The sequence below is a fragment of the Loxodonta africana genome, chromosome 23, assembly GCF_030014295.1.
Source record: "Loxodonta africana isolate mLoxAfr1 chromosome 23, mLoxAfr1.hap2, whole genome shotgun sequence".
NCBI classification, from domain to species: domain Eukaryota; kingdom Metazoa; phylum Chordata; class Mammalia; order Proboscidea; family Elephantidae; genus Loxodonta; species Loxodonta africana.
Genome location: NC_087364.1, coordinates 19,072,378 through 19,097,872, shown reverse-complemented (window position 1 = coordinate 19,097,872; position 25,495 = coordinate 19,072,378). Strand labels below are relative to the sequence as shown.

At 41.6% G+C, this 25,495-nt stretch overlaps 1 protein-coding gene across 1 annotated transcript in view; it reads right to left on the bottom strand.

Annotated features, from left to right (window-relative positions):
• FLT1 (fms related receptor tyrosine kinase 1) overlaps nucleotides 1-25,495 on the bottom strand; it is a 202,752-nt gene that overhangs the window by 128,052 nt on the left and 49,205 nt on the right. Inside the window, exons 4-10 of the mRNA XM_064275298.1 lie at nucleotides 19,677-19,801; nucleotides 18,921-19,083; nucleotides 18,683-18,819; nucleotides 15,738-15,912; nucleotides 14,007-14,124; nucleotides 11,748-11,917; nucleotides 10,197-10,356 (exon numbers count right to left, since the gene is read on the bottom strand). Of these exons, the coding sequence (XP_064131368.1) occupies nucleotides 10,197-10,356; nucleotides 11,748-11,917; nucleotides 14,007-14,124; nucleotides 15,738-15,912; nucleotides 18,683-18,819; nucleotides 18,921-19,083; nucleotides 19,677-19,801 (1,048 nt within the window). The remainder of the gene's footprint in view (nucleotides 1-10,196; nucleotides 10,357-11,747; nucleotides 11,918-14,006; nucleotides 14,125-15,737; nucleotides 15,913-18,682; nucleotides 18,820-18,920; nucleotides 19,084-19,676; nucleotides 19,802-25,495) is intronic.

Sequence of the window (25,495 nt, the reverse complement as noted above, 5' to 3'; positions counted from 1 at the left end):
CTTTGCCTCCTTTAATTACCCTCCTGTGTCTCCTTTGCCTGAACATCCAAGAGCTTTGTGAGGCCCACTGTAGGCTAAGTACTTGCTGAATCCTAATCCAGACCATTAATCTCAAGCAATAAATGAGGGCATGAGACTTCCCTACAAGAGACCAAATGCCCCTGCATGATAAGAAAAGTCACAGAGAGCGAAAGATCTATTAGGGAAAAGTGTCACAGTAAATGGGCATATTAACTGTTTGACTCGCTACTCGCCTGACCTGCTCATCCCATTGGGGTTTATGCTTTTTCCCTCCAAAACTGTCCTCGAAGGGTCTACCTCCATCTGCAGTTACCTACTGGGGTTTGAACCAGCTGTAGATCATCACTGGTTCCCAAAGAAATTATAAAGTTTGAGTTAAATACTCCCAATTCCTGCTTACTGCTTTCTTCTCCCACCTTTGGCTCAACGGTAACTCAGTAAGTGGACTGTATGGGGGTCACTGCTGACAAGAGCAAACTAATAAGTCAGGCCAGTGCTCCCCCAAACCCATTCACTCAAGAGCTTCTGCTCCCTGCTTCAGAGAATCCACAGGGATCCACTCTGAGGGATCATATGGGACACCATTTCTGAACTGCCAACCTGGTTAGCCCCTTTCCTTTCCTTGTACAATCTGAAAACACCCAAGAAAGAACTCTGGGCTTTGGTTTCCTCATGGGATAATAGGGGAAATTATGCCCATTACATAGAATTATTGTAGAGATAGGGATGGATAATGTATGAAAAGAGCCCTGGTGGCACAGTCATTAAGAGCTATGGTTGCTAACCGAAAGGTTGGTAGTTCAAATCCACCAGCTGCTCCTTGGAAGCCCTACGGGGCAGTTCTACTCTGTCCTATAGGGTACCAAACACAGCTGCTGACATACAGAAAGCTCTCACTGATTAAATCTTTTATAGCTATTATCATTAAGTAGATAGTGGTATTTGAGATGACAAAAAATCCTACAAGGCTTCTTGAGGAAGTCTGAACCAACGAAGTCTAGTACCTCGATGCCCATTATAAGGCACTGACTGGCCCATAATCTAATCCATCACTCCCTTCCCATCTTCTAACCCACTAGCTTCTGCTTTCTCACCTAAAAGGTCAATGCAGGTACATTAAAAACCCAGACTAGATTTAGTATTTCAAGAAACTATCTAGCTCTTAAAAAAAAAAAAAAAGGAAAAAACAACCTGCCAAGTCAATGGAGATATATTTAAAATACAGTTTTCCAAGCATAGGTACCTGCTTTATAAATGCTTTATTCTGTTTATGTCATTATTCAGTAATGAAAATGCCCATTCAATTTTGGGAAATCTGTGAATATGGCCAAAGAAAATTTGAGAGTTTGTGCCAATCCTCCTAAGGAATCTTCCAAAATTGTGTGTCATTATCTTCTAGTATTCCTAATTTTGGGAAAAACCAAAAATCCAGCTCCATCGATTCCAACTCATAGTGACCCTATAGCACAGAGTAGAACTGCCCCACAGAGTTTCCAAGGAGCGCCTGGTGGATTTGAACTGTCGATCCTTTGGTTCACAGCTGTAGCAATTGTGGGAAGCTATGCTGAATTTGCCTAAAATACCCCTACAAAAACCATCCAGCATAGACTTTCTATGACCCAGCCTTTTGGCTTAATTTAAAACACGTAATGAAATGTTTGACAGCAATTACAGGAGACAGTTAATTCATTAGAAACAATGATCCATTGGACTCGCTGTATCACTGTGAACAGTGGGAAAAGACAGGAAAAACCCATGAGGCTCAGAAAAGTGGCAAAAAAGCATTTGGCAAGTGAACTTGTGCTGTGTTCTCAGGACTCTGCAGGAAATATTAATAAGGGCTGTTGTCCAGACATTCCCATTGGGCAGCAGGCACTGCTTCATCCAGTAATTATATAACAGAATGCACGAAGCTCCTCATTAGTAAGTGAACATTCACTCCTGGCTTACGATGAAAGCCCACCATATAAGACGGCCAGTTTTATCAGGTTGCTTGTTCAAGCTCAAAGTCCTCCTAAAGTGGTCTTTGGTGACGTGATCTTCTTTAAAGTCCTCCTTTGGATTCAAAGTTTTGTTTGTGGCAAACTATGATTCTCCATATTTGAGTCTACCCACCCATTCGCACACTGCACGCACTGTATGTCAAGGGACACCCAGATAAAAACAGTATTTATCTAAAGAGGAGTGAGATGAATATTAAAACATGAGGCATGTCATCACACTTCCAAAGAAGAGGTTTTCTTAAATTACAGCTTTCCTCAGTCATCTCACCTGCTTTTAGCCCCAGGGAACGTCGGCTTTTTTTAATTTTTAAGGTGTAAGAACTTTTATTTTGTAGATAGAAAATAGAATACTGGACATAAAACTGTTACGGCATAAAAAATAATAGACATTCATGCTGGTAGTCAATTAAATTTGGGTCCTTGAGCACATTTCTAATTAACTACCATGAACGACTGTTTGGTTTTTGTTTTATTTTACAGACCCCACTGATGGACAAAACTCTATTTTCTCCAAATGATCTCTCCTGGCCACATTCCTAACAACTGGGCCTCGCTTTCGCTGCTAATTTGCTGACGTTTACAATAGACAAATGCAATTAGGCAAGGCCTTCTCAGCGTTCCCAGGTGCCTCTGTCTGCCCCTTATTTTGTAGATAACTTCCCCAAAGAGCAAAGCACACACAGAACTGGGGTGGCGGGCTTTCTGTAGACTCTCCCCCAGCACCTTTACTGCTAGGGCAGAAACCAGATGGTGTAGAAACAGGAGCTCACGTTGTTACCAAGAGTGGCAGAGATCAGCATTTTCGATGAAACTTGCAAAGCAGGTCATTATTTTAGACTCCAGATCTGACCTACTTTTGAGTTTTGCAAGAGGTTCCTTGAAACTCTGTGTACGTCTATGTTTTTCTTAGAAAAGCCATCATTTTAGCTAAGAAAGCAATGAAGAAGAGTAATCTTTTCTAAGTTTCCCAGAACTTAGAATCCAACTACTTTTTTTTTTTTTTTTTTTTTGCATCCTGAAGGGGCTCATTGGCAAAAGACCAAATAAAGCAGGCGAGGATTTAGAGCGAGCTGGGCAAAGCACAGTAAGGCTCTCATTGGTTTGGGCTGGACAAGGCTGGCAAAGGTAGTCCAGTTTCGCACTGAGGACAACGTGGACAACAGTATGGTGGCGGGACTGCTGCACTGTCTTTCTTACTGGGTAACAATGAACTTTATGAGGAGCCCTGGCGGCACAGTGGTTAAAGCCCTCTGCTAACCAAAAGGTCGGCAGTTCGAACCCACCAACTGCTCTGCAGGAGAAAGAAGTGACAATCTATCTGCTTCTATAAAGATTACAGCCTTGGAAACCTATATGGGGGCAGTTCTACTCCGTCCTAGAGGGTCATTATGAGTTGGAATCAACTTGATGGCAATAGATTTTTTTTTTAATTAACTTTTTAATTACTAAGTCGATTCCATCTCACAGACTTTTCTCATAACCTTTCGACCTTCACAAGTTGTATTTTTCCATCAGTTTGGCCCTAGATGCTTAGAGTTAATGGTCAAATTGCTTTATAATTTACAAGAAAGAGAAAAGAGATAGCCATGTGCAACCACTAAGAAATCATGTCAAGCTTTTTTGTAAGATGTAATTTAAAGTAATTTTCTCATTTAACTCATTAATAGTTGTGGCTTATAGGAAAGGGGAAACAGGAGATTTACCATTTACAGAAGGGGAAACTGAAGCCCAGAGAGAGGAAACAACTGGCCAATGTCACACCAAAGTCAGGGACTGTGCCAATAATAGAACCCATTTCCTTGGTTCTCAGGTCTCTATCCCTGAGACTGTGTAACAGAGATTCTGTAAATACATGTACAGATCCAAAAAGAAATCACCAAATATGTTTGATTTTACACAATTAAAGACAAATGGTGTTTATCTTTGTTTTGTATACGGCTAGTGCCTAGTAGGAAACCCTGGTGATGTAGTGGTTAAGAGCTATGTCTGCTAACAAAAAGTTGGCAGTTCAAATCCACCAGGTGCTCCCTGGAAACTCTATGGAGCATTTCTACTCTGTCCTATAGGGTCTCTGTGAGTTGGAATTGACTTCACGGCAACAGGTTTGGGAGACTAGTAAATATATGTGAGATGGACAGGTAGTTCACAGCATATTTAGATTGAAAACCGATTATATGCTATGGAGTATCAGAAAGTACGAGCATTACCCTCTCTCACCCACTCTCCCACCCTCATGTCTGTAGGGCAGTAGATGGAAGTGAACTCAAAGACCCATGTGGACATTACGGTTCTCTAGTCAGTCACCTGGGTGTCTCCTAAGTATTCGAGTGCACATGAATGAAAGCTGTTTTTCAACTTCTTCCTGAGAAAATACAACTGGTGATCTTGAGTACCAATATATTATCCCAAGACAGCCCTGGGAGCGCAGTGGTTTAGAGCTCAGGCTGCTAACCAAAAGGTCAGCAGTTCAAATCCACCAGCTGCTCCCTGGGAACCCTAAGTGGCAGTTCTGCTCTGTCCTACGAGGTTACTATGGGTCAGAATCGGCTTGACAGTAATGGCTTTGTTTTTTTTTTTTTGATCCTTTCCCCATCCTCTCCTGGGTTCCTCAAATTCATCCCTTTTATTCCCCAAAGGAACGGTCATATATTGTTCCTTTACACGCTCACCTCATGCAGTGGGCAACCTTATCTAAACAGTGTTTGCTGACACCTATGAGACTGTGGAAACCCTGGTGGCATAGTGGTTAAGTGCTATGGCTCTTAACCAAGAGGTTAGCAGTTCAAATCCGCCAGGCGCTCCTTGGAAACTCTACGGGGCAGTTCTACTCTGTCCTATAGGGTCACTGTGCGTCGGAATTGACTCGATGGCAGGGTTTTTTTTTTTTTTTTATGAGACTGTGGAGCCCTGGTGGCACTGTGGTTAAACCACTCAGCTGCTAACCCAAAGGTCAGCAGTTCAAACCCACCAGCTTCTCCTTGAGAGAAAGACCTGCCGATCTGCACCCTGTAAAGATTACAGCCTTGTAAGCCCTGTGGGGCAGTTCTACTCTGTCCAACAGGGTCAACTACGAATTGGAATCAACTCGATGGCAACCGGTTTTGGTACGAGACTGTAAAGGAGCCTTGGTGGCACAACATTTAATTACTTGGCTGCTAACCAAAATGTTGTCGGTTTGAACCCACCCAGAAGTTCCTTGAGGGAAAGACCCGGCCATCTGCTTCTGTAAAGATTAGAGCCAAGAAACTCCTATGGAGTTGTTCAACATGGGACTGTCTGAGCATTGTGACCAAACTCATCAATGACTAGGAGATCCAGAGTAGCTCTTAGCATGGGAAGTTTAGTAGTCTTACTCGGTTCTTCCAAAGGCAGGCGGGATGGAGAATTCTAGACATCTCACGTGGACTGGTTGAGCAGGAATCAGCCCTCCCACATGCCCACTCTGCCCCACTCCAGTCACAGCCAGCCCCCAGGTTACAGTTACTTCCTCCCATGATGGGAAACAAATGAACGGATAGGCCACAAACTGGGAAAGTCGCTTTATTTCCCCATGACACCGTTTTCTTTAATCCTTCCTTTTGGGTTTGCCCAATTCTTCTGTATTTCCTTACTTCTTGATCCTCTGAAATATGATAAATTATTTTCCTCAATTCTACAGCCTTTCCCCTTCCCCCAGCCCCACAAACCCACTAAATTTCTATTTCTAAAGCACAGCAACATTGCATTTTACTTTCAAATGCCCAATTTTGGTTCATTTCTCAGAAACGTTTGGTAAAATTTCTCACTGTTGTGAAATTAGCTCTATAACAGGCAGAAATTTTCTTTCGAGTTCCTAAAAAGTTCTCGGCCCTTTTTTAGAGAAGTTTACTCCAATGCTTGTAACAATTTAAAAAAACCAAACCCACTGCTGTCAAGTCAATTCTGACTCACAGTGACCCTACAGGACAAAGCAGAACTGTCCACAGGGTTTCCAAGGCTGTAATCCTTATGGGAGCAGACTGCCACATCTTTCTTCCATTGCGCAGCTGGTGGGTTCACACCACTGACCTTCTGGTTAGCAGCTAAGCACTTAACCACTAGGCCACCAGAGCTCCTTCAGTGACAAAAGCCAAAACCAAACCCATTGCCACTGAGTCGATTAGTAACAATTACACTCTTGCATTTCTCTGGCATTTGGTACTTTTTCTAAGTACTTCATTCAATCCTCATATTCTTTGTATGAGGTGTGTATAATTATTTTCATTTTATGTAAACTATAGACACGTGCTAAGTATCATAAGCTTAATACCCTTATGGGTGCTCCCCAGGTTTACACCCCGGCTAACATACAGCAAGTTTATAAATATCTATTTAGAAGTCCCTATCAGTTGCTGGAAGGAGCCCTGGTGGTGCAGTGGTTAAGTGCTCGGCTGCTATCTGAAAGTTTGGTGATTTGACCCCGCCAGCCGCTCCACGGGAGAAAGATGTGGCAGTCTACCTCTGTGAAGTTCTACAGCCTTGGAAACCCTATGGGGCAGTTCTACTCTGTCCTACAGGGTCTCTATGAGTCGGAATTGACTTGATGGTAATCGGTTTGGTTTTATCAGTTGCCGAGGATGAGAAAAACCCAAAATTCCACCTCATTCAATATGGATTACTTATTTTAATATTATCAAGTACTCAAAAGAAATATCCTAATCCCACGACCACTTTACCACTCAAATCTGCAGAGAAAAGGGGAAAGATTCTGTTGTATTTCTTCTCAGCTCATTAGTTACGTGAATTTTAAAATAACCACCTGTGTCCCCACCTACTCTCTTTTATTCCTAATATTTTATAAGAACAAATTCTAGAAAAAACAAAAACCACAATGTCATTCAGTCAAAGCACAGCTCGTCTGAAGTATCTTACCACATTTGAAAAAAAAAAAGGAAGACATTTCTGGGAAATTTACATAAGGCTCTTAATATCCATAAATACGAAACAGTTATGCAATAGCTGTGATAGTTAAGAAATATATCTCCATATTTTGTAGGCTCCAGGAAATGGCAGAATTTACATCTCTCTGTATTAACTGAGATACATTAACCAGCTAGCCATGTTAAATCAATTAATAATTTTGAGTTACTTAAAAACACACATTCCACACTCGAAACTAAAGTAATGCTTTGGTTTTGTCAATATTTAACTGTGTCCTTTAACTAGAGCCTAAAATTTAAATAACATGGATTATTCTACATATTAAGAGTAATTTAACGTGTCTCTCTTAATCATTCAGTTTTCGTGACCATACATACATACCACTTTGCAGATGTTACTATATAACTCAAAATAGTAAGATTTTAAAAATCTGTGTGATAGAACATCCCTTATTCAAATGTTAAAACCTATTGCTGAGTGGGCTCAGACTCATAACAACCCTGCAGGACAGAGAAGAACTGCCCCATAGGGTTTCCAAGGCTGTAAATCTTTACGGAAGCAGACTGCCACATCCTTCTCCCGTGGAGAGCTGTTGGGTTTGAACTGCCGAGTGAATCTATTCATCTACGTGTATAAAAACATACCTGTATAAAAACTTTCATTTAAAAAAATTTAGTAATTAAAGAGGACTTCGTTTATATGTAAATGTTAGCTTTTATTCCCCTGACAAGGTGAAATAGTTCATGGGTTACTCTATTTATTCCCTAAAGAGTGAAGAAGGGCCCTATATATCTTTCAGAAATGTTACTAACTTAAAGGCACTGATTTAACTATCACGCAACCAAGCTGGGCCTGACACGAGGGAGGGCAAATCAGCCTTATCTGCTGACCGGAAGAACGAGAACTGCTGTGGAGATGCACACTTTCAGTGGATAATTTCATGCAACAACATATACAAAAATGAATTATCATGGAAACAGTTAAAGCTTCCTTTTCTCGTCTGTCTTGAGATGGTAAGTGAGTGAACGGCACTGTCAGGGAATAATTCAAACGACAAACTTGTATTTAACATTTAAGGCAGTAATTACTCTTGAGTCCTGAGAGGCTTTCACAAGCAATCAGACATCTTTGCTGCATCGGTGAGCTTATTCCATAATATGGTAAAAGGATCCCATATGCCACAAGACCCATTGCCACAGAGTTGATTCCAACTCATAGCGACTCTGTAGGACACAGTAGAACTGCCCCACGGGTTTCCAAGGAGCAGCTGGTGGATTCGAACTGCCGACCTTTTTGGTTAGCCGCCAAACTCTTAACCACTGTGCCACCAGGGTTTCCATATGCCACAAAGAGAGCTAATGTTTACGGAGCAGTCACCTCAGCTTGCCTCATTCTCCACACCTTACTTTACTAGCAATATTCACACCTGACTTTGTAACATTATGGTCTTTTCCAACATATGGTAAGTAACGCTATAATTGTTCTTTTCCAACATATGGTAGCTAATGCTAATCCTAAATAGAACTGGAAGTTTAGATTTGATATTGTCAAAACAAAATTTTAAAATATCCATAAAAGGCTATATTGTTCTGTGAGAACTCAATTCTGCATTTTAATCCAAATCTAACAGCTTCATTATTTAATTCCTTTAAATTTGTTTGTATGTTAGGCTAGCACGATCGTCAAAACCTTAAAGGGATGGACCCACAAATACGGATTTTACTCCAAATTAGCAATACAATGAGAAATCTCAGCAGATCTACTCTCTTTTGGGTTAAATAGTCACAAAGGTAGAAGATATTCAAGACATGTAACCACGTTTCTATTTTTAGAAGACACTCAAATGAGAAATTAGAGGTGTGTGGAAACTGCTACTTTTCAGGAATGCCTTAACTCACCAGTATCTTCCCCCTTTCAGAGTAAAACAGTCCCGAACAAAAGATCAGAACACAAGAGGAAGAAGAGCTGGGACTGCAGGAGAAATCTAGGAAGCCAAATAATAGCCACTTGGCTATGTTTATGCTAGAGTTATGTCTTGTTTATTTTTTAATCAAGCTAGGTTTTTTTTTGGGTTTGTGTGTGGGGGGGTGGGTCACTGTGAGTCTCTGCATGTGTATGTGTGTGTGAGTGGGTGGGTGCGTGTCTCTGCATGTGTGTGTATATGTGTGTGTGTCTCTGCATGTGTACATGGATGGGTGTGAGTCTCTGTGTGTGTGTCTATGTGTCTGTATGTGAGTGTGTGTGTGTGAGTCTCTGTATGTATGTGTGCGTGTGTGGGTAGGTTGGAGACTCTATGTGTGTATATGTGACTGTGTGTGTGTGTCTGTGTGCATACATGTCTATGTGTGTGTGTTTTAACAGCAACGACCCTACACACTCTGAGAGCAGAGTGAAGAGCAATAAAGAAACTATTTTGGCATAATGAAAATTCTCGAGTTGTCTCAACATTGTCTTATTTTTGCACCTATCAATTCTATTTCTGTTCCTCAAGTGAGCTCCCATGGGCTATCACTAGTATCATCCCTCTAGACTAAACAAAAAGGAAAAACAAAACAAATAGGGCTTAGTCATCCACAGGATGTGAGGAAACGCTGCAGAACCAACAGAGGCTAGAAACGTATTCATCCACTCAGTTCATTCATCAGAGACACATGGAGCATCTACTGGGTGCCAGACACTGTGCGAGGCCCTGAAGGAACACAGGCACTCTCAATCAGCACAGAGCCTGGAGTGAAAGGCCACCACGTGCACAACTAGCAATTCCAAGACTGGATGAGCCAAGCACTGCTCTTCACACTGAGGACAGAGAGGAGTATGAGGGAGGCAGTCAGGGTTCACAGAGAAGGTGACCAGAGAGCTGAGCCCTGTAGGATGAAGAAGGCAGAAAACCAGTGGAAGTGCATTTCAGACAGCGGAAGAGCACAAGCAAAGCCCAAAAGTATGAACAGTGTTGATAACCAGCGTTTGGAAGATCTAGTCCCGCGTCCAACAAAGTCCAAAATGTGGATCACAGGGCAACCTCAATTCTGTGCCTGTGCTCCTAAAAGTGCACATGGAAGAGAGAAATTATGAGTGCTGAGTCCGTGGTAGGTAACAGTAAGGAAGAAGTGTGGCTGTTATCTACCTCTTCCCAAGGCGGGCGAAGCCTTTGCCCCAAATATACCACCCATCAGAAATAAATAAGCTGCCCACTATCTCTCTGTCCAGTAAAGGATTCTGATCCCAGGTGCCAGAAAATATCTAAAAGTTCATCAAGAAACAAGTCATCCCTACCTTGCACTGGAGCGATTATGGTGACAGGGCTGCCAGAACCACTTGATCGTAGGCTGTGGGACACCATAAATCGTGCAAGTCAGGATCTGTCTGCTGCCCAGGGGGTAGAGAGTCAGGTCTGGAAACGATGACAAGGCCTTTTCATAAATCTGGGGCTTCACTGGAAAGGAGATGAAGAACAGGACAGAAGTCAAGAGCTGTTCGAGTAACCTCCTCACGGGCATGAAGGACCACATTCTCAATGGTTCTGATGTCAGGGAAGTAAACACATTAACAAACACCAAATAGCTCCTCATATTTGTCAAGAAAATACCAATATAAAACAAACAAAAAAAAGTAGGAGTGTTTTACAAGAACATTAAAAATTCAATTCCATGGTATGTACGCTATGATTGCAATGTTTAAAAAAAAAAAGGCTGCCTATGGAAGGTAACAAGTGAACGGGAAATCGTTATGGTAGAAGTATACGTGGTTTTTAGAACAATCACAAAGAATTGTGTTGTCTTTCTCAATGGCAGCCAAATAAGGTTTGGATGCCATTGCTTTCAAAGGGTTAGACCTTAGTTTTCTTATACGTGAGACTGAGATAGTAAAAAGGCTCCTATGTACCTTACAGAACTAAAACCAAACCCATCGCTGTTCAGTTGATTCTAACTTGTAGGACAGAGTAGAACTGCCCCATAGAGTTTCCAATGCTGTAGATCTTTACAGAAGCAGACTGCCACCTCTTTCTTCCGCGGAATGGCTGATGGGTTCAATCCACCAGCCTGCTGGTAAGCAGCTGAGTGCTTAGCCACTGCACCATCAAGGCTGGAACCTCACAGAGCTAAAGTAAATATTAAATTAGATTTTTTAAAATGTGTGTGGGGTTCTGCAGGACACTTCAAAAAGTGTTCTTGTAAGTAAGGGTGAGTCATTTGTTTTACAAAGTGAAGTATTCACATCATTTTCTGGGGCTGGTTTTTACTTGTGTCTCTCAGACAGAGTAATGCATTTGAGGTCAGGTTACCACATGAAATTCCTAAACAAGGCAAAGTTAACTTTGTATTTTGTTTTCACTACATCAAGATAAAGAGTTAGCATGATCTTTCTATTACTGCTGTGATATACTTAAATGAAAAGAACTGAATTAATAAATCAGTATTTTATTTATTTAAAAAAAAATTTTTTTTTTTTTCTTTTTATTGCACATTAGGTCAAAGTTTACAGAGCAAATTAGCTTCCCGTTTGATAGTTCGTACATAAAATGTTTCTACAATGTGCCAGCATTCTCCCCATTTCTGCCCTGGGTTTCCCATTTCCTTTTGTCCTGATTTTCTACCCCTTTCCAACTTCTCATCTTTGCTTTGGGGGCAGATAATGCCTTTTCAATCTCGTACAACTGATTGTTCTAAGGAGTAGGGTTCCTCTGAGGTGTTATTGTTTATGTGTTTGTCTATTATTTGGCAAAAATTGTTGTCTTTAATGTTGTTACACTGGCTTTTAAATGTACAAATTTTCATTCACTTCCCCCCTACTGGAACCAGAAGAAAGCACAAACAGTAAACTTACCATTTACAGTTAGAGTGGTGGTGAGATTTTTAAACAGTCTGGACTGCTTTATGCCCAGCATGATGGTATAATCTCCTGCGTCCTCTGCTGTCACATCTTTGATTATCAATGAATAGCCATGGACCAGATAGCGGGCCGATTTCTCTGTGGCAGGCAACCCGTCTTTTAACCTTTGGTGAAGAGAATCATCAGTGAGTCACTTGGTACTTACTGCCTCTCAGATACCACTTTGCTAACCCTGCCACTGAGGTTTGTTGTGAGATCAAGTTTTTATGTCTCAAACTACCTGACTCTCAATGTTGTTTTAAGGAGTTTAAGCACAAACTTTTCCGTACAGGCAGGTATGATTTTCGGCTGGGGACAGCTTCGTATTTATTGGCAAAGGGGAAGAAGTAAGCTGAGGAAAGAAAGAAAAGTGAGCCCTGGTGCTGTGGTGGTTAAAAGCACCAAAAGGTCAGCAGTTCAAATTCACCAGTAGCTCCTTGGAAACCCTATGGGGCAGTTCTGTTGTTGTTAGGTGCCGCTGAGTCAGTTCCAAGTCACTGTGACCCTGTGTACAACAGCTGAACAAAATACTGCCCAGTCCTGCGCCATCCTCACAACTATCGCTATGCTTGAAGCCATGGTTGCAACCACCATGTCAATCCATTTCACTGAGGGTCTTCCTCTTTTTCACTGACCCTCTACTTTACCAAGCATGATGTCCTTCTCCAGGGACTGGTCCCTCCTAATAACATGTCAAAAATATGTAAGGTGGGGTCTCATCCCCCTCGCTTCCAGGGAGCAGTCTGGCAGGTCTATATAGGGCAGTTCTGCTCTGCCCTACAAGGTCATTATGAGTTGAAATCAACTCGACAGCAACAGTTTTTTTTTTTATTATTTTTTAAGTGCACCCACAGCTGCCATTGTGAGTTAAGTGTTAACCCAGAAGCACCATGTCTGATTCCACCCAGGATATTTTTCAGTTTTCCATGAGACTCCATCAGCAATACAAGGGCCATTGTAAGACAGATCGACCAGATCACTTCTCCAGATAAAGTAAAAATAGACCTTCCCATTGTGATCTCATGTGGAGTTCTTATTAGTTATATAAATGGTCACACCAGTTGGCCCTTTCATAAGTTATACTGAAATCAAGACTATCAAGATTTTCTTCCCCTGAGGAAGAACAGTTAAAACACAAAACTCACAAACGACATATAAACTTTAAAAAAAAATTTTTTTTTTTTTTTTAATTTGAAATATAGAATCAAAAAATAAAAAACGCGTTACCATCAAGTTCTACTCTGTCCTATAGGGTTGCTATGAGTTGTCATCGACTGGATGGCAATGGGCATAGGAAATTTACTAATAAACTTTTTAGATATCACAAGGCAAAAAAAAGAAAGAAAAAAAGTCTCTTTTCTACTCGGGGGGAGGGTATAGCAGAAAGTTTGATTTTCTCTTTAATTCCTAATTAACTATTTGAGGAAACAGAAAACAATTAAACACTACACTCATGATGTTGAAAGAAAAATGAACTCTGGTTGCGGAGATTCTGAAACGGCACCCCTTCTGTGCTGTGTGGGTTGTTTTCCTAATCAGCTTTGGACTATACCCTTTGTTAAAAACGTAATGACTTGAGCCAAAGATATTGGTGTTCAAAAGTGACTTAACAAAAATGACTGCAGATTATAAACAGATTACATTGTTTTAAATCAAGGTGTTGTGCTAGTATTTAAAAAAAAAAAAAATGCTTAAAGAGTTTCTGAATATGCACCCTTCGAGCCAAAAAAAGAGTTCAAGCAGGCCCATTCGTCCACCCCGCAACTGAATAGATCTTGTCTCTATGAATGTTTGCTTAATTTGAAAACAAGACTGGAACTTTCCATCCAGCTGTACATAAAAGAATTATTTCCAGCATCGTCATTACAAGAGGCCACTTCTTCAGGGTTAATAGAGCATGGTGCATACTGAAGATGCGTCCTAGTCACTGCCCAACACATCCCATTCAAAGGATGTTGACATCATCGGGAGGTTGAGACATGCACAAATTTAGTCCAAGCTGACCTGAACACTCAAGAAACCCCAATCCCTCGCTCCATTCTGTTACAGTACATTGGTCCCCGCCTCCACCCCTCCCTGCCGGGAAATCAATACAGTTCTTAGCTCTCAGTCTGGGGAACTTGATACATTTTTCCAGGAAGTCAGGTCACTGGGGTCTTGCATCTTCCTATCACAAGCATATCTTAAGTTGATAAAAAAGTGATTGTGTCTTACCATACAACTTCTGGCGAGGGAAACGCCTTCACTTTCATGGACAGCCGGTAAGAGCGCTTGCCGGCTACAGTTTCAAGCACCTGCTGTTTTCGATGTTTCACAGTGATGAACGCTTTATCTTTGAAAGAAGTGACACGATAAATACATTAGAAAAAAAACCCATATTTATGTCAAAAAAACAAACAAAAAAAACCAGTAACAAAATAAAACAAAACCTCACTGTCTCATTTAGGGAGGACGCAACCAATGAACAAAAATTGTGATAGAGCCTGTCAATAAGCCCAAATGTTGATCAATGATTAAAGTAACTTAAAAAAGCACCCTAGCTGGTGAAATACTTTAAAATGAAATGGTTGTAAGTCCCAGAGACATAAAAACAACAGCAGGGCAATACAACAGACCCACAATTTCAAAAATAAAGATAAGAAAACCACCATGGGAGGGCAATAGAAAGCGAAAAATCTTAAACAGCTGTATCATAATAACAGAAACGTGGAAAGAAAGTTCTAAAAATCTACCTGGCAAATGTAAGATGGGGGAAAGTTACTGTGAACATCATAAAACCACTAATTTGATATCAGAAATCAACTGGAGAATGTCAAAAGGAAAACTGATGGAATTGCTCCATCTTGGTGATTTTTTATCTTCCAACAACTGAAATAATTCAGATTTTTAAGGATTCTAATGGGGTTTATGGAGCTCTGGCGGTCCACTGGTTAAGAGCTCGGCTGCTAACCAAAAGGTCAGCAGTTCAAGTCTACCAGCCGCTCCCTGGAAACCCTATTGGGCACTTCTGCTCTGTCCTACAGGGTCACTATGAGTTGGAATTGACTCAACAGCAACAGGTTTGGTTTGGTGAATGGGGTTTATAAGGAGCCCTGGGATCGCGATGATTAAGTGCTTGGCTGCCGATGGAAAGGATGGGAGTTCAGACTCGCCTGGTGGCTCCTCAGGATAAAAGACCTGAAAATCTGCTTCCATAAAGATTACAGCCAAGAAAACCCTATGGGGCAGTTCTACCCTGTCACGTGGCCTCAGCAGGAGCGGGAAGAGCCTTGAGGCAGCCAACAACTACACCGATGGGGTTTACAGAATTCACATACCGATATCAAGCAACAATTTTAGGATGCCATGAGATAAAATAATATCAATTCTAAATAATAATTTATCACTCTATGTTCTTATTTCTCTAATTCATAGTAAATAAGCCCGTTGCTGTCGAGTGGATTCCGAACCATAGCTACCCTATGCGACAGAGTAGAACCGCCCCATAGAGTTTCCATGGAGGGCCTGGTGGCTTCGACCTGCCGGCCTTTTGATTAGCAGCTGTAGCACTTAACCACTACACCACCAGGATTTCCCTAATTCGTAGCAGTACCTGCAAAAATTTCCCCAGGTAATAAGGGTAAAACTAGTTATCTTTTTCTGTTTTGTTTATACTAAATAAAGAATTTCATAAACAAAATTATACTGTTATCTGAGTTACTGGCCACAAAAAACTTGTAAAGAAAAGATTCCCCATCCAATTCAAAAGTACTCAATTTAAAGAGAACTTAACGTGATTTGCTTTCTAGTCTGTGGCAAGGGGATGAGGGAACCATGGCAAAGTTCCATTCATTCAAGACACTGTAACTCATGGCCCAAAGAAAATTGACTTGTTTTCTAGAACCTTAAGAATCCACGATGATGAGAAAGCACACCTTGAGTTGGTAATTGTGAACTATTGCTTACCATATACATGCACCGAGATGTTAGCCGATTGGTATGATGGTCCACTCTTTACATGACAAGTATAAAGTCCTTTGTCTTTGTTCTGCACTTTGTCAATAATAAGAACACTGTAGAATACATTGCCAAGCGAATTGCTTTTGCCAATCCGTGGAATTATGGAAGCTCTGTTATTTATCTAGGAAGGAAATGGTATAACTTAAATGTACAAATAGTAATTGTTCATGCTTAAAGTTATAGCATTTCTCAGATCATTGCTGAAATCCTTATTTTAACAACAGCTTCTTTTTATGTTAAGAAGCCTATCAAACCCAACTAGAGCAAGATGTTTGGAAATACATCTCTGCCTAGATGTGTTTAAAATATGTAACACATAGTATTTATTTAGCACTTCATTATCTCCAAATGGACTTTCACATACACTATCTCCGTTTTTCTCACAACAAACTTTTGAGATCAGCAGGATAATTGCCCTTCTATCAATGAAGTCCCTGATGCGACATAAACACCAGCCAAAGGAGGCTGGGAACTCAGTTGGAGTACAGGTCTAGTGCACTCTAGGCATAAACATCACACACAAACACAGACAATAATTATTAGTATCTGGCTTAATGACAGTGCCTCTCTCAGTAAATCACAATTGGAGTTTCCTATTGCTGCCGTACTAGAAATGAAAGAAAAGATAATGAGTCAGCCCTACACCTACTGAGGTGTGGTAATTCTAGGTGCATTATTTCATTATTTGAGCAGTGCTTGCCAATTCTTTGCTAAATCATAGTAAATAGACCTGGGGGCATGCAAAGCCATCAACAAGTTTAGCCAACACTTGGGTGGAGTGTCATTCCATGTTTACCTCAAGGAAGACTAGGAGAAGACCCAGAGGCTGGGGGTGGGGGGAGCTGTCACCCCATGTTTACCTCAGGGGAAACCAAGAGAAGACCCAGGGGCTCCTGGGGAGGCGGGGATGTCATCCCATGTTTACCTCAGGGAAGACCTAGAAGTTCCTGGAGGTGGGGAGGGGGTTGTCATCCCACGCTTACCTCAGGGAAGACCAAGAGAAGACCTGGAGGCTCATCAATCTGGACTGGCCACAATGACCTTCTCCCGTTTTGAGATATGAGATCACATTACCTTACCCTTTAGTTATTCCTTCCTTTTTCTTTTCTTTTTAGGCATTACATTTTATAACCCATAATATGCTATCTCTTCCTCTCAGTCCTTCCCATAAGGGGGCATGGAAAAAAAGATTTCAGAAGCTGTCCAGAACTGATCTTTGGGTCTTAGACTTAGTTCTCCTCTGGGCCATGTTTAGTAAACGTCTACCCACCTATCCTTTTATTGCCCTCTGGGAACAGACACACGATTAGGCCATTTTCTTCATTCTCAGCAGTACCCTGAGAGAAAATGTCAATTACCACCACCAAAACTCAGAGCATCAATCCCCTAAATTAGACAGATTGAAGAATTTTCTGAAACTCTACTTATATAGGTATTACTCCTCCGTTTGAGAGCTACCTTCTTTTCCCCCAGGTTGAGTAACATTGGTGTTTGCTTTTACCTTGGAAACCAACAGATCCTGTGTTTTAGAACTGTTCCGTCCAGTCCTGCAGCCACCAGCCACATGTGGCTATTTAAATTAACACTGATTAAAGTTAATTAAAATCTAAAATTCAGTTCCTCAGATGCACTAGCCTCATTTCAAGTGTTCACAGTCACATATAGCTAGAGGTCCCTGTATTAGATAGCACAGGTGTAGAATATTTCCATCAGACAATTCTACTGGACAGCACCATTTTAGATTATTGGCAGTCAATAATTCAGGAGTATTCTTACTTATAATAGTAAGGCTAACAGGATAAAAGCTGCCTTCCCTCTTGGAATTTATTGAGAATATTTTATTTCTCTCAAAATACTGGAAATATTGCTACAAGTCATTGCATTTTATTTACATGAAACAACACCACTTTCTAGAGAATAGTTACTGACTGATAACTCCTTAATGTGTCACCACAGGGCACCTATTATACCTTTTTGTTGCTAAGCTATTTTATTTCCATTGAAAGAAATGTTAATGAAACAAACAATGGCTTGGGGGCTGATGAATTCAACTTTTATACCTAATTGAATCATAAGTTGACTTTGTGATTGGAAGATCTGAATGATACAATAAATGACTGTACGAGGGATATGCCACAATAAATCATAGTGACACACAAGAAACAGGGGCTGGAACTACTGTCTGAATTCTCCTCACAGTTTATCAGAGATTCCCCATCTACAGGTTTTTAAAATAACTATTGTTTACAAGGATGTTCAGTTTGAATAAGGAAACCCTACTCAGTCTTCATTCTTCTCATTTTTCTGAAGGACAGCATTGCTCCTTTGACACTTGACGAATGGGGTACTGAATTGCTGGACTGTAATATCTTTTCCAAACACGCTCCAATCAGGTGCCTGCCTGTCTGCCAGTCTCTTAAATGGATGTGCTGACAAAGACAGCCTCCGGAAAACTCTGTGTTGTTGTCACAAAAGACAGTCCTTGCCTGGCATTTGGTGATAACTTTCTCTCTCATCTTTAAATCCTAGAGAACAATTTCCAAGGATGAAACAATCCCTTTTTCCACCCAGAATCATGCAATAGAAATACCAGCCTATAAGCTTCAAAACAAAAACCCCACACATCAAAAGACCAGATCTATGCATATCACACCCATGAAATCCAAGAGGAAAGTACCAAATCCTAAAGCTTCCTCAATGACTAAACCACCACCAAAAACCAGAGCATGGATCCCCTAAATGAAACACACTGAGAACATTCTGGAACCCTACTTACACAGGTATTACTCCTCCCTTTGAGAAGTACCTTTTTTTCCCCCAAACCTAGTGGGATTTCACTTACTAAAAATAAATACTGTTTTACAGAAGAAATAGAAAAATAGGTCACTCACGTCACCAGGGTAACTCCAGGTTATCTGAACTCTCGTGTTTAAGGCAGTGGTAGCAGTACAGTTGAGGGTGAGAGTACGGCCTCTAAATAATTTGACTGGACTTGGTGTGCTGATTTGGACATCTTTGATTATATTGCCTGCAAGGGTAAGAGATACATTTTTTAAAATTAGGGTTTCACAAAGTAGATAAACCACAGACAATTTTGGCTTACGTTCACGCCTTGAGAATATCACTTACTCTGCCGGTATGTTAGATAGCTTGTCTGATACAAACGTCCGTTGACTCTCGTTTCACAGATCAGAAGCCCTATTTCTTTGTATGTTGCATTGGAGATTATAAAACCCTTCCTACTGTCCCAGATTATTCTTTTCCCATCAGGGATCAGAGTATCAGGTGGAAACTGAAATTAAAAAAAAAAAAAAATGCTTGAAGAAAATCATATTAGCACTGTGGGAATATTGTTTCACTAACAGTTTGAGAAAACATTCTTTTCTTTCATCAAAAATGAAAGTATGGCAGATTGAAAAAAAAACCCAATGTGTTGTAACTGGTTTTTTAGTTTCCTCTGAATATAGCAAGATGTAAATTTGTTGTGAGGAGATTTCCGTCACCTTTGGCGACACGCTGCACCCACCTAGGACGGGCCTAGTCATGTCAGAGTTCTAGTGGGCCAGCCCCTATCTCTGTGGCCTCTGGAATCTTCGTCATAAACTGGCCTGACACTCAAGAGAGAGACCAATTAGCAATTTTTTCCCACTAGGACAGCCAGGTCATCTTCATGTGTCTTCACTGGAGCTTCTGAAGACGTTATTGTTTCATCCCACTTAAAAACATGCGTGGGTATAACTGATAGCTCTCATCCAGTGCAGTGAACAGATGCTGCAGAGAAGTCCACTGAGAAACCCAAAGGTTCAAGAGGGAGGAAATGATGAAACATTCATTAGGGTCCTTCTGAGGTGAAAATATTCTGAGGCTCTCATGGTTCCACTCTACCTTTGTTAAAGTCACGGTGATATTGGGTGAGGTGACCCGGCAGGGAATGACGATCTCCTGTCCTTCCGTCATGTTGATGATGTCAGGTATGTCACTGTGCATCTCTACGAAAGGTCTACCTGTATCTGAACGAGGAGAAAATGAGAAAAAAAATGCAAATGAGTGAAATATAGGTAGCACAGTGGTTAAGTGGTCAACTGCCTACTGAAAGGTCAGTGATTCGAACCCACCAGCGCTCCTTGAGGAAAGACCTGACAATCTGTTCCCGTAAAGATTACAGCCTAGAAAACCCTATGGGGCAGTTCTACTCTGTCACATGTGGTCGCTATGAGTTGGAATCGACTGGTGCCGAACAACAACAACAAACACTGTAGCTGGTGGGGTAATATGGGTGCTGCTACAGTCACCATGTCCTCCCCTTAATGTAATACTTAAATTCACATTTGTTCTCTCTGAATTCAGTCTTCTGTGTTTCTGCCCAGAAAGAGAAGCCTTCTCAAAAAAAGCCTAATTCCTCATTGGGGTCTTGGTTTTCTAAACGGACTGCCCTGGTGCCCTAGTAAGCAGTCATGACACTGTGGGGAAAAGTCATAGAGAAGGGAGAATATTCTGCATAAACGTCTTGCCACAGCTATGCTAAGTGCCTCAGGAAGCTCCCTCCCGAGTCTTTGTAAGAAGTCAAAGGGGGCAGGAGCAATAGGGAAAGTCCACTCCCTCTGGAGCACAGGTGCTGCAGGTTAGGTTGGAAGGAGGATCACCATTTGAATGACAGAAGCAGGACTTAAAGGTTTTCTAGACATTTCCTAGGGGTGGACACCGGAGAGGCTAGAGAAGCAGGGTTGAAGACTGCATTTATTTCATATGCACATTAGGTCTGTTTCTTTAGTATGCACTACTTATCTAGTACAAGGAAAGCATATGCAAGCATGGAAACTCTGTGGCATAGTGGTTAAGAGCTATGGCTGCCAAGCAAAAGGTTTTTGTTGTTAAGTACAGCTGAATCAGTTCTGACTTATAGCGACCCTATAGGACACAGTAGAACTGTCCTACAGGGTTTCCAAGGAGCAGCTAGTGATTTTGAACTGCTGACCTTTTGGTTAGCAGCTGAGCTTTTAGCCACTACACCACGAGGGCTCCAAGCAAAAGGTAGGCAGTTCAAATCCACCAGGTGTCCCTTGGAAACCCTATGAGGCAGTTCTACTGAGTCAGAATTGACCTAATGGCAATGGTTTTTTTTTTTTTTATACAAGCATGTACAAAGAGGTCTGGAAAAGGTCTTAAAGAGTATGGCATTGCCTGCTGAAGATGGGATAGTTTGGCACCCAATGGCGTGGGACAGAGGCTCATATCCCCTTGGCAGCTGGGTAATTCCTATTCTTCCTCTGGGAAGCCTTGCCAGACCCTTCCTTCCTGCCTCCTTCTCCACCCCAGCCCCGCCTGTGGGCTCTCCCAGCATTCTTCCATTACAACACTTGCAACCCTGAACTATAACTGACAGTTTATTTCTCTGGTTACACAGTGAATGGTGAACCCCTAGGAGAGGAAATGTCTCATATTCATCTCTGTCTAAAGTACATTCAATAATGAACAGCTATGCAGCACTGCCATTTTGCAGATGAGGAAAAAAGAGCCCAAACAGGTGAACTGAACTGGGTAAGTTCACACAATTAGATGTGAGCAGAGCAGACCTGGAGGCCAGCCTCTCCTGACCTCCAATCTAAGCTCTTGCCCTCAACCACACTCAGGGCTGCATCCCTGGCTTCCTTTTCTTGAGGTAGCGCCTCCCACAGGAAGGGCTATGGCTAGTAACTGTTTTTCAGAGACTCAAAGGCTGATTTTCACATGTTCAGGAGGGAAAGTTAAGTGCCATGTCATAAGGTATGGTGTTAGAGAAATTCCGAGAAGGGGGTGATTTCCAAGGGACAGTAACTATGATGCTTGGAGTCAGGGGGCAACCCATCATGGTGGTAAGAGTGCACTCTTCACCATCTGGGTGAGGCTCCTGGCTCTGCCCCTTACTCCCTGGGTGACCCAGACAAATCATTTTACCCTCTGTGCCTCATCTGTAAAATCTACCTCAAAGGGTGATGTTAACCTGACTATAAGCCAAAAACCAAACCCGTTGCCATCAAGTCAATTCTGACTCACAGTGACCCTACAGGACAGAGTAGAACTGCCCCACAGGGTTTCCCAGGCTGTAATCTTTATGGAAGCAGACTGCCACATCTTTCTCCTGTGGAGCAGCTGGTGGGCTCAAATGGCCAGCGACCTTCCAGTTAGCAGCCCAGGGCTTAATCACTACACTACCAGGGCTCCTTAACCTTACTATCCAAAAAACAAACAAACCCACTGCCTTCAGTCTATTCTGACTCATAATGGTTGCCATCAGGTCGATCCTGACTCATAGCAACCCTATTAAAAGAATAAAAACAAAAAAACTAAACCTACTGCTGTCAAGTCCATTCACACTCACAGCAACCCCTTAGGGTTTCGAAGGCTGTAAATCTCCAGGAAGCAGACTGCCACATCTTTCTTCCCTGGAGCCACTGGTGGTTTCCTATCACCATCCTTTTGGTTAGCAGTCAATCGCCTTAACCACTGTGCCACCAAGGCTCCTCTAGCGACTATATCCAAAAACCAAACCAAACTATTGCTGTAAAGTCGATTCTGACTCACGGCAACCCTATAATAGGACAGAGTAAAACAAACTGCCCTATAGGGTTTTCAAGCCTGCCAATCTTTTATGGGAGCAAAATGGCACATCTTTCTCCCGCAGAGTGGCTGTTGAGTTCGAACCACCGACCTCTGGGTTAGCAGCTGAGTGCCTTAACCATTGTGCCACCAGAGCTTCTTAACCTGACTATAATAAAAAAAAATACTATGCCCAAAATGGGGTCACTTGTGCTGAGCCCCACATCAGCAAACTGAAACCTAAATTTCTGTTTCTTTTAAGTGCCTAACCTTTCCAGGAGCCAAAGCCCAAGTCAATCAATTTGCTCTCCCAGAAGTGGAAATTTAAACTAGCCCATCTGGACTTGCCTGCTCAGTTTAACCTAGTTTAAATTTCCCCCTTAACCCCATATAAGGGAAGAAAATGCCCGCCAGCCAACCTGAAATTTGCCCAGCATAGCTTCCTTTCTCCTGTGTGTCAGAGCTGACAAAATCCCTTCAGATTTGTGCCGTTCTTGTATTCAGACCAAACCAAACAGAACTGAACCCGTTGCCGTCGAGTCGATTCTGACGCATTGGAACCCTATAGGACAGAGTGGAACTGCCCCATGGAGTTTCTACGGAGAGCCTAGCAGATTCAAGCTGCCGACCTTTTGGTTAGCAGCCGTAGCTCTTAATCACTACGCCACTAGGGTTTCTGTATTCAGACCAGATGTCCCTAAATTCATGAACTGCAAGAACTAATGCCTATGAGTTCTTACATAAATTTAACATTGTGGGAATTTTAACAGTTATTATGAAGACTACATGAGCTAAGACATGAAAAGCATTTAAAACGAGGCTTGGCAGATAGTTAACACCGTATATGTGTAGCTATTAAGTGTCTACTTTTATCATGAGAGATGTGAACTTATGGAGAGAGGGAGGTACATGGAAATAAAACATTAGACTCATGATCTTAACTATAGAAAAACATAAGCATATATTCACAAAGTGGCATAGCAAAAAAGACCTAGAAGCTAGTATATAATATAATGTCATTCCCAAATGAAATGGAAAAGCTTAGTTCAGTACACCTTTGAATTTCTTCTTTCCCTTTGTCATTTGTCACGTGTTAACCAGGAGCCCTGGTGGGGCAATGGTTAAGCGCTCAGCTGTTAACTGAAAGGTTGGTAGTTTCAACCCACCCAGCGGTTCCGAGGGAGAAAGACCTGTAGACCTGCTCCTGTAAAGATTACAGCCTAGGAAACCCTATGGAGCAGTTCTACTCTGTCACATGGGGTCACTAAGAGTTAGAATCAACTCAACGACACCCAACAACCACAACAACTCCATTGTTAACAATGACCATCTTTGGGTAGTGGCTTTGCAGGTCATTGTGATTTCCTTATTTACCCTCTTCTGCATTTGTCAGATTTTTCTAGAATGCTCAGGCTTTCCTTCATAACATTTTTCATTATTGACATTAAAACTAAAATTATACAACAGCATTCACTGTTACTTGAGGACAACCATAAATCTTGCCTTTGCTTTAGTTTTATAATACATAGTAGAATGGGACATTAACTGCCACATGTAATAAAGGTATGTGCTTAGCAGGGAAGTTCAGTGGGTGCAGAGAGGAAAAGTTAATTACACAGACACGAAGGATTCACTTATCAGCATTAAATTCCTCCTGTAAATAGAGTTGCTGAGCTAGCCATTCAGGCAAGGACTACTGGGATTTGATCGTTCTTTTCCTTCCTCCTGTGAGTCTATATTTTTGTCTCCTTTGTGAGACCCAAGGTAAACACAAACACCAGGAAATGGTTTAATTCATTTAACTAAACTGTAAATCCTTCATATCGAATTTACTGTCTCCTGAAGCAACCATTTTCAACAAAGGACACTGGCATAAAAAGTTCCTACAGGAAATAGTAAAGATCAGTGTAGTTATTTCTAGGCTAATGAATGCCAACCCCAAATGAAATAAAAAAAAAAATAGAAGACGTTAATTCAATACGGCTTTGAATTTCTTCTTTCCTTTGTGACTTAATGAGATTTCCAAGATGCTTAAACTGTTCTAGAGATACTGGTTTGCCCTTTAAAAGCCAATACCAATTTCAGCACTGAGCCCACTGCAGTCTATTCAAAGATGGCAGAACTTTAATGATTTATGTCCATTCCAACACAATTCAAAACACAACGCTTGTGTCCTGGTTAACAGCGGCATTGTAAATCCACCCTGTTGCAAACGAGCTTATGATTGTAGACACACACACACAAACAATACTCTCTGGGCTTATTAATAGTACACTTCCTCTGTGATTTGATTCAAGGAAGAGCTAAGAATGAACTTGCCTGCCATATAATAATACAAACATTTTTTGTTTTGAAGGACCATAGATACAGAAGAGGTCACAGTTCCATTATTATCACCAGTAAAACCACTTACTACTCCCGTAGGACATATTTGTCTTTGTCACGAAATTAAAAATGACTTCCAAACTCAGCCAGCACTGCAGAGTGGTTTCCTGAGACCAAATTGGCTGGTCGTTGAAAGAGCAAGGAAGAGCTGCTCCAAACCTCCCGGTGTACCGCCAGCTCAGACACACTGTCACCAGGGGCCCATGCCAGCACACAGTTAGGCAGAGGTTACACCACCCTCACCTCTCTGAACTCCTAGAACTCAAAGCAGGGGCAGGAAACTGGCACCGATTGTGAGGTTTTCTCACCCAATGGGAGTGTCAGGGCTGTCACTTACCCTTCAGGACAATAAGCAGGATCTAACACAGGGAAAGATCAAACAGGGACCCTTGTTTAGAATGAAATTACATCTATTTTTTAAATGTGTGTTTTCCTTTTGAAATCTGTAATCATGTTGGCACATTAAGGTGCACAGACATTGAGGCCCGGGCATGTCACAATCATTCCACTCCATTTCCCACTGACATCAACTGGAAGTTCCCCTACTGGGTTCAGGGCAAACGAGTGGCTCAAAGACTTCGGGGAGATATTCTGACTTGAAGAGGGATTCAAGAATAAACATCCTGTTTCCTAGCATATGCATGCTCTTATGATTCTCATAAACTTCTTCCTTAATTCCCTTCTCTTTGAATTTATTTTCTTTACCCCCAAGTTCTGGTCATGAGGACACCTAATAGTTACAT